Source organism: Nilaparvata lugens, unplaced genomic scaffold (assembly GCF_014356525.2).
Source record: "Nilaparvata lugens isolate BPH unplaced genomic scaffold, ASM1435652v1 scaffold7022, whole genome shotgun sequence".
NCBI classification, from domain to species: Eukaryota; Metazoa; Arthropoda; class Insecta; order Hemiptera; family Delphacidae; genus Nilaparvata; species Nilaparvata lugens.
In genome coordinates this window covers 1-10,529 of record NW_024092771.1, presented here as the reverse complement: position 1 = coordinate 10,529, position 10,529 = coordinate 1, and the positions used below count along the sequence as shown (strand labels likewise).

Here is a 10,529-nt window from a genome sequence, read left to right as displayed (position 1 = left end):
AGTTATAGTTCTGGGGTAACCAAACACCTTTTTAAAAAGAAAACTTTATTTTCAAACACATAATTATAAAATATACATCGAAAAAGAGAGAAGTGCTCTCGGTGAAGTTTGGCAGTAGACTAACTGAAAATAATTAATTGAGACATAAAGAAGACAATGCATAGTCAGCTATATTCTGTAACAATAGGGTTGTAATACTATTACTATAGATATTTAACTTATGACAAAGCTATTTGGGTGGCTAAGTGTTGGGAGGGAAATATATTAAATAATAGCATAATGGTGATCTTGGACATGAAAAGTGAATATCTGCATGCTTGGTGGCCATGCATAACCAAGCTTGCATTTGCATCCATGCGAATTGTTTATACTGTATACAGTTTATTTAGTAGATGGGTAGACCAACATTGGAGCTAACTTCATGGCATTTCCAATTCCATGTTCAGTAAGCACTCGACACACAGATACATTAATGACATCCACTAGCTTTGTGAAAGTGTGATTAGAAATGTCATGAACATTTAAATTCATGAATTTTCCAATTCCACATATCTGCTAGTAGTTACCAGCTGCTACTAATGTCCCTGTGTGCAGTGTGCTTTAGACATGGGTTTGACTGGTCACCATTGAACTCTCAAAATGTTATTGAGTATTCAGTAAGTTTTATTATTTTTGTTAATTTCTTATGTTGAAAATCTGTATTCTACAAATTAAAATCACGTTTAGTAGGCTTCATTGAATGATTTCACTTACTGAATGCTTTATAATAATCCAAGATGAAATATTTAGCAATAGCTTTCTCAAGACTGTGTTTGATCAAAACCAGAATTTATTGCAACTATTCAACTTGAAAATATTTCAGGTCATACATATATCAAATACCCAATTTGGAAAATTCAATAAATTTAATATATATATTCTATTTTTTCTCATAATAAATTTTCCTTTAATAACTCACATTTATTTCAGGTGGGAAAATTGCAAAAGTAATTGTTAACAGACTGGAAGATGTATCAACACCTAGACCACAAATCAAAGTCCAGGTAAAAGGAAACTACAATTATTTTCATTAATGTAGAAGAAAAAATATAATTTTCAGAGAATACTTATAATGTAAATATTTCCAAAGTGGGGCAAATTGTGAGATTTCTTAATATTTGAAATGGTTGTAAGTACATCTATATTGCATTAAACCCAATCGAACGCTTATTACTGATGTTATAATATGTCATTGCATTGCAGTCCATTTGCTCATTGGTTGATGTGGGAGAGACTTTGTTAGATGACATCACTTGATAGCGGTTGAATTTTATAGATGTCCTGATAGTATACCAGGAGAATTTCATTTGTAATGTTTGATGACAACAATAAAGATTGATTGATTGAATATCTGCAAATTTACAGTGCTGCCTGTCTGGTATAGGTGAAGGGAACCCACGAGTTGTCCACTCATCTACAGTCCAGTACTCTGTACTCTCTCATGCAATGTGTAAAATGGGGGTCTGTTTCTTGAGAGCTCCGTTATGTAGCAGCAAAAAGACCATTATTCGATCTATAGGGATTTCAAGCTTTGAAAATTCTCACCATCAGAATGTTACCTGATCAATTGATAAAAGAGTAATTGTCAAGTACAGTACATTACTAGGGTATCTAAAATAGATACCTTAAAACAGAAAAAGTGATTCATCAAGATTCTACTGTAAAGGATTGAAGTTAATTTTTGTTGTCTCATTGTTCCAGGTTAAAGTTGAGAAACAGGAAAGTGTTTTTGATGTCAGTTGGATTGGAGCTGCACGTAGTGATGCAGCTACTCAGCAGGCATGTATTGTTGAATAATCCACCTTGAAATTTACTGACTACAGCTTTATGATAAAGTTGAATCCAATTTTTTTTTTACTTTTCCACTGTTGATAGTATATAATGAAATTAGTTGAAATATTAACTTAGTCGCAATATTCTTTATAATATTATTAAATATTTCTATTGATCGCCTTTCATGGATCTTATAAAACTGTAGAGTAAGACATCAATGGGAACTTTAGAAAAAGGTCCATTCTTTAAGGGATGCATTCTTGAATATACTCGTTTCTATTCTAACAAACATAAATAAACAAACATCAACTACTACAACCCATATTTTAATACTGAGCACTATTACTTGCTGAGTTTGATATTCGTCTAGTTTTCAAGTGACACAAGCCTTCTCTTATGTTCACAGATCAAGATCGAGAAGCAGGAGGATGAATTTGGAGAATGTGAATTTGCAACTAGCAACGTCAAAGATGAGTCATCCTCACACAATGGTTCAACTTCCAATCAGGCATGTATTCTATGTAACAGTATGCAACAGTATGAAAATTCCAAATTGTTAAAATTTCTATCAATTAACCAAAGTGATCTCTAGTAGGCCATAAGTATTTTGACTAGCATTCTAGTCAATTTTCTGTTCTCACCCACCAAACTAGCAATCAGTTTATCTTAATCTAGAGAGCAGAACTTGATGGCTGCTATTCCAACTTCAACTACCCCTCACTCACCCAGTGCACAGTTGTACCTCTTGCCTGTCCAGGTGTACTGCAGAGTGCAGACGAATATATGTACAGTTATAGCTCTTCGGCAAACCTTAAAGTAAATGGCTATCCTTAGCTTGCAATTTCATAATCTTTGAAAAACATTACAATTACTATCATTAAACTGGAATTATCGTGATATAACTCAAGACAGCAGTCAAATTCAGTAGTTGCTTTTCCTTCACGACTATGGCTCAACTCACACTTACGCAACTCAGATCGAGAAAAGACTCGTCCCTAGTCGAGAGCATGAATGTGTTTCCAAATGGTGACACTCAAACTAGTTGATTCTAGTCTCCAAGACGTCATTATTTTAAAAATACATGCTATTGACTAGAGTTAAAAGTTGAGTCTCTTCTCGACCTAAGTCACATAAGTGTGATTTGTGCCTTACAGTACCAATATTTGTGTCTTTCACATGAGGTGTAACAATAATCGATTATCTTCTCATTGTTTGTAATGTCAATATTGCAGATGGCGAGAGTTAAGCAGGAGAATGATAGCAGCCAAGAACCAGCGCCAGAGTGCAGCACTGCATGCTCTCCAACTGATGGTGATTTCAGCCAACAACATTATCTAATCCCTGGCTATAATCTAATATTCATCAAAGAGGAAGAATATGGTGAGATTCAAGTTATTATTTCATTCATTTTTATTCCTCAATGATACTAATACATAACACTTTATTCTAAAAGGAAGAAAATAGGAAATGAAGGAATAATTATGTAGGGTAATGGCTATCAGATGTGGCTGCCATAGCAACAGTTATAGGTATAAGTTGCATTTTTACAAATTCCTTAAATAATTTGATTGTATGGAGGGAATATTGTGGTATATTATATACCACTATATAAATAGTGGTGTTGACAACATCTGCGTCTTATTCTTTCATCCTTTCAATAAAATGCCCTTCACTCAATTACTCGTGTTCACTAGGGTACAGATTATCATCCTATTTCCAGCACAACTGATATGCAATAATGTGCTGTGTTTGCCAATTGTGCTCATGTTGCTCTTCTGAGTAGTCGATGAATAGTGGGTACCCCACTCATCAAACTAGAGCTGATAATTTCATGTCAGTTTATAGTTTTAATTTTGATCCACATTTAAAGGTAAAACTTCCTTTTTATTTAACAGTATTCTCATGTTTTGAAATAAAAAAGATAGGCAGTCATATACATAACCAATCATTTTCTGATAACTCAATCTATATGTATGTCAATTGAGAGAAAACCAAGGTCTGGATTAACAATCATAGATCTGTATTCTCACGTTTCAATAAAAAAATTGCTCATGGAATAATTTATTTGTTATTATTATTTCTGTGATTAGTCACAATCTAACCCAATATTTAACTATAATCTGTTTTATGTACTATTTCTACAATCGGCTGCAAAACTCTTGGTTTGTATAATGATTATGATAATCAATGAGGTATGATTGAGGTAAGACAAGGAAAATTGTGTGAGTGTTTTGCACTATAAACTTTATCATTACTTTATTGTCTCTATTCTACTTTAATCATTTATAAGTTGCATCACATTTGTGTTTGCAGTTGAGCAAGAGGCAGAAGGATTTTCAGTGGAGAGTGAACCGGAGATGTGGCCTTCAAACTGCAGCACATCCGAAACTGCCAATGCTACAAAAGTGGGTGAACTGAATGCACATTCAATCTCTCCAGTGGAAAAGTGCACTGAGCCATCTGTGACTGGCAAAAAGATCAAGCTCTACAGCTGTGCTGACTGCAGCTATGAAACAAGATGGATCTATCATTTGAAAAGACACATGAGAAAACACACTGGGGAAAAGCCTTTCAGTTGTGAGTTATGTGACTATAAATGTGCTCAATCAAGTGCTTTGAAATCACATATCAGAACACATACAGGAGAAAAACCTTTTAGCTGCGAGTATTGTGACTATAAATTTGCTCAATTTGGTACTTTGAAATCACATATCAGAAAACATACAGGAGAATCACCTTTCAGCTGCGAGTATTGTGACTATAAATGTGCTCGGTCAAGTACTTTGAAATCACATATCAGAACACATACAGGAGAAACACCTTTCAGCTGCGAGTTATGTGACTATAAATGTGCTCGTCCAGATGCTTTGAAATCACATATCAGAACACATACAGGAGAAACACCTTTCAGCTGCGAGTTATGTGACTATAAATGTGCTCGGTCAAGTACTTTGAAATCACATATCAGAACACATACAGGAGAAACACCTTTCAGCTGCGAGTTATGTGACTATAAATGTGCTCGGTCAAGTACTTTGAAATCACATATCAGAACACATACAGGAGAAACACCTTTCAGCTGCGAGTTATGTGACTATAAATGTGCTCGGTCAAGTACTTTGAAATCACATATCAGAACACATACAGGAGAAACACCTTTCAGCTGCGAGTATTGTGACTATAAATGTGCTCAATCTGGTACTTTGAAATCACATATCAGAACACATACAGGAGAAACACCTTTCAGCTGCGAGTTATGTGACTATAAATGTGCTCAATCAAGTGCTTTGATATCACATATCAGAACACATACAGGAGAAACACCTTTCAGCTGCGAGTTATGTGAATATAAATGTGCTCAATCAACTAATTTGAAGAAACATATAAGAACACATGAAGGAGAAACAACTACTAGCTGAAAATTTGTGACTTTATGTATACTCATTCAAATTTATTTTACTGTATTTCTTAGGATGGTCACTAATAACAGGACAAGTGTGTTGAACATGTGTGTACACTCATGTCACCATTCATTGTTGTGTCATCATAGCTAAAGGCTTCAAACAACATTTTTTGAGGTTCTGAGTATAGGCCCACACCTTGACTCTATTCAAATTGCCAGGGTCACCCTGGGCTTGCGTCTGGGGAGGGGCAGAGTAGGGGATGCTGCTCACAGTGTGGTGTTTGCCGGCTGGTGGTTGAAGCGGTCTTTTGCGGACGGCTGGGCTCCCCGTGGTTTTCGGTGTCCTCCAGATACACCACGGTTGTCATCTCACAAGACTGAAATTCTCTTCTTTCTGAGAGGCCATGCTTTTGCACTACCCGGAGGGAGGGGAGTCGCTAGGAGTGGTGGGAGAGTAGTGGCAGTCGTCACTGTCCATGTAGTGCATGGCAACAGGTCAAAACTTATCAGAAATGGTCCAGGTGTCTCCCTGACCTCAAACGAGCCTTTGTGGCTGATTCCGGTTTACCTCCAGATCAAGTGGTGTTCGGTTCGTCATCTTAGGGACCCCTACGGTGTGCAACAGGTCACCTAACCTGTTTTTTAATGAATTAATAATTCAAACTTAAATAGCGCAGCAAAGAAAATATAAACCACATTCATTTGGATATAGAAAACTCTAACCTCAAAAAACTTGCTGAAAGCCTTTCCCTGTGATGACACAACAATCTATGACAATATGTGTATCATGCATGTCTTACCGTTAGTGGCCAGCCTTATGAATCTACCTTGCACTTTCCATTACCTACTTACCAGCATTACCTGCTCACATGGTCATCATCCACAATAAAATTATCAAGTCATTCAATAAACAGTATCATGTTGATATTTTGTCCCACCATCAACTCAATGTCATTCAGCTTGATCGTCTGCTACTCCCTATTTTGACGTTTCCGATAGCATTGTTTGTATGCACTAAAGGAATAAAAATTATTCTTATTTTTAATCTTCAATAGCTCTCCTATAGTGAGGTCCACGTTATAATGGCAGTATTTGATTAACATTGGTTTCGCTGCCCCTGTGTATCATTCATCAAAGCAGAAAGCACTATCCTTTTCTAGCTCTGCAACATTGCTAGTTAATTTTCTAACAATGTAGAAATATAATCAATTAACAAAATATTCATTCTCAATAGTTATGAAAATTTATTATTTAATATTTAGCAAATATATTTTCCCGAGGAATAAAATATAATTGATCACTCTAAACAAGAATGAACAGTTAATATTACATCAGATATACCAGTATCACCTAGCCTTCATAGAAAACAGTGACAAGGCAGAGAATTGGCAACGCTGTTCCGCTATCTTTCTCCACTGCCATTATAACATGAACCTCACTATAGTCAGCCTCAACCTGGTTCCACTATCCTTGCCTAGGTCTAGGAACACTCATGGAGCTCACACTTCCTGTATATTTCTGAGTATGATATTGTCATTGGTGAAACCCTGCTTCTTGCTATAAAGATGAATTCTCATAATTCAGAAAAATAAGTTATTGATTACTGGGTAATGTGTAGGTTTTTAAGAATGTAAATCTACGTAATTTTTCAATTAATCATTTATAATTTATTGGTATGGGTATTGATGTTCGGTACATTCAAAATATTACAAAAACTTTAATAAACCTCAGGATTTAAAAAACTCACATAAATTACACAGATAAAAATTAATGGCTACAAAAAAAAATATGTGGAGGCCATCCAAAACTAACTACCGTTACCATATCACAAAAATATGTCATTGTTGAAAATGTTATCCCACTTCTCCACTAGTCAGTATTTAACTCTTTTATCAAATGGATTCAGAATTTGGGTATTTCTTATATCATGGAAGCAGATATTTGAAAACTTTTTGACTAATAATATTGGGTTCCTTTCATGATACTATGGTACTGCTTCAGTTTAACAACATTCCTGAATATTCTATTATATTGACGAATATCTGCACTCATTGTCCAATCACTTTGCAACTGAATTATTATTAAGTTCCATATTATATTATGTTAGTATTATAATATTATAAGATATATGTTTTTATAGTATCATATTATTAATGATTGCAACATGAAATTAGAAATTCAAAATGTATTGTATAGGAATGCTTGTTGATTAAAGGGAACAACTTCGATTTTTCAATCATCGAATTAGTCTATTGATTCTATCAATAACTTATCACAACCCAAAAGTAAAGATTGTCAGGTGATTCAGATTTCAGAAACTGGGGACTTTGGACCTGGTCCTTTGTAACTTTCCTGCCAAAGTCTTCCAAAGCGATGATCCCTTGCTTCCTGAAGACGGCCATCACCCGGCATTGTGTGTTGATGCTTCGTATTCTGTTCCGGAGGCAAATGAATCTCCGGGTGATCCATTTGAATCCCGGTATAATTATTCTAAAGGGGATTACTTCCAACTTTATTGTAAGCTGCGAGACTGTTGTGGGACTCTGTGTTTGGCTGTACTGATGTCGACTCTGCAGTGGACGAGTTCTATAGTCTACTCTACAAATATTTGGATGAGTGTATTCCAAGGATCGTATTGAAGAAAAAAAATAATAAATATCCTCCTTGGTTTACTCCTGATATAATTTCTGATTTGAGGATTAAGAATAGATGTGCACGAAAGAAGAGTGTCCCCTTATCATGATAACCTTTTCAAAAGTTTACGAACATCCTTGAAGGCTAGAATATCTAAGTCTCATGAAAACTATTTGACATCGATTCAGTCAGGCTTAGATGGAAGTATGAAAAACTTTTGGAATTATGTAAATTCCAAAAGAAAAACGTCGTTTGTGGAGTCGACGATGTCGCTGAATGGGGAGTCCTACTGCGGTTCTGCGGTTGTAGATGGGTTCGCGAAATATTTTGAGTCAGTGTATGAGATTGATACACACGCCGCCCCTGATATGCATGAGAATGAGCTGGAGATGTCTGGGAGCTTGAGATTAGGTGTTGGTATTGATTCTGTCTCCTCTGACGAGATCCTGTCTGCTATTAGCAGCCTTAGATCTAGCTGTTCCGAGGGCCCTGACTTGATACCTACTTTTATTGTGAAGGGTTGTGCAGAGGTACTCCTTAGTCCATTGCAATTCATTTTCAATTTATCGATTAGGACTGGCCAATTCCCTTCTAAATGGAAGGTCGCTAGAATTACTCCTATCTTCAAGTCAGGTAAGAGAACTGATATAAGTAATTATAGGCCCATATCAATTTTAAATTGCTTTTCCAAAGTTTTTGAAAGAATTTTGCATGCAGTTATATACAGGCAGGTGAAGGGAGTAATTGCGGACGAGCAACATGGATTTCTGTCAGGCCGTTCTACGGTGACTAATCTAATGGAGTTCAGCAATGAGGTATCCAGAGTTCTTGACGGTGGAGGGCGGGTTGATGTTGTTTATACTGATCTCTCAAAGGCATTCGATTCAATCAATCACAGAATATTAGTTAAAAAACTAAAGTCGATTGGTTTCTGTACAAGCCTGGCAAATCTTGTTGAGAGCTATCTGGATTCAAGAGTGCAGTATGTTAGAGTACATAATTTCAAGTCTAGAACTTTCAACTGTACATCTGGGGTGCCTCAGGGTTCTAACCTTGGACCACTTCTCTTCCTTCTATTCATTAACGATCTCCCTGCTGTCTTTGATGGTTCATCCTGTCTGATGTATGCAGATGATGTGAAGCTGTACAAAGCGATTTTGAGCCCTGATGACTGCCTTAGCCTTCAAATGGATGTTGATAAACTAAGTGTATGGAGTATGAATAATGGCCTTAGAATAAAATAGCTAAATGCAAAACTTTATCATTTTCCCGGCAGGTAGCTTCACACAGATGCATCTATAGTATTGATGGTATACCGTTGGAGGAGGTAGAGTCTTTTAAGGACCTGGTGTGATTTACAGCTCTGATTTTACATTCAATAAACATATAGACCTTTTGTGTAGTAGGGCCAATCAGCAGATGGGGTTTATCCTGAGAACATGTTCACCTTTCAATGATGTCTCACCCATAATATTTCTGTATAAATCTCTTGTCCGAAGTATTCTTGAGTATGCGTCTGAAATTTGGAACCCTTATTGTAATGATCAACTGCTACTTTTGGAGCGTTTACAAAATAAATTTTTAAGGTACATTCACTTCAGAAAATTCAATTCAATTGTCCGTTTGACTTTCCCTCTGACACTCTGAGAAATATGTTTCAATTGAAATCATTAAAAACAAGACGAGATGTTAAGTCTTTAATTTTTCTTCATAGCTTATTAAATAATAAAATAGATTCCCCATATTTGCTTTCATATGTAAATATTTATATATCTACCATATCACGTCGCTCCACTTTCTCTTTTTTTGTGCCCCGGTCCAGAACTGTGAGTCACTATAATTCTCCAGTCAACAGAATTCAAAGACTTTTCAACTGTTTCTCTGGGCAACTGGACATCTTCTGGTTCTCTCGTGAAAAATTTTATAGAATATTAAACAGTCTATTGTGAGATATCCTTGCTCAGTTGTGTTGTCGATTATTTGTTGCTGTATATAGGTGTGTATCTATTGCACTATGTTCTCGTACATATTACTCATTCTGTTGCTTCATTGGCAGGTACCAGTCCTCTGACATTCATTTGTTAGTTTTATCCATTCTTTGTAACATTTTTATTTTAATTTTAGAACCTTTTCATTTCTATATTCCGTTTTATAATTATTTTATTGTATACATCTATTTTTCTTTCCTTCTCTTGTATTTCTATAGTTTTTTTTTCTTTTAACAATATTGCAATTGAAAGTTACTTTGTTCATTTTTTTTTTCATTGTATTGTTGTATTTCACGTATTGTATCTTGTATTGTTGTATTTGTGAAGGAGACACATTAGGGGTGACCTGTTGTCTCCATAAATAAATAAATAAATAAATATTAAATAAATATTAAATAAATATTATTATAACATGAACCTCACTATAGTTGGCCTCAACCTGGTTCCACTATCCTTGCCTAGGTCTAGGAACACTCATGGAGCTCACACTTTCAGTAGATTTCTGAGTATGATAGTGTCATTGGTGAAACCCTGCTTCTTGCTATAAAGATGAATTCTCTCAATTCAGAAAAATTAGTCTTGATTTACTGGGTAATTTGTAGGTATTTAAGAATGTAAGTCTTCAACATTTTTTAATCAATCATTTATAATTATTGGCATTGGTAATTTAACAGATACATGATATTGATGCT

The 10,529-nt window shown here is 35.4% G+C and overlaps 1 protein-coding gene across 1 annotated transcript; it reads left to right on the top strand.

The window, feature by feature from the left end:
• Positions 1-927: 927 nt before the first annotated feature.
• On the top strand, positions 928-5,849 carry LOC120356534 (zinc finger protein 628-like). Its single transcript, XM_039445473.1, has 5 exons — positions 928-1,043; positions 2,219-2,320; positions 3,045-3,192; positions 4,126-4,535; positions 5,391-5,849. The coding sequence occupies exons 3-5, from the start codon at positions 3,045-3,047 to the stop codon at positions 5,847-5,849; spliced, it is 1,017 nt and encodes a 338-aa protein (XP_039301407.1). The 5' UTR covers positions 928-1,043; positions 2,219-2,320.
• Positions 5,850-10,529: the final 4,680 nt, after the last annotated feature.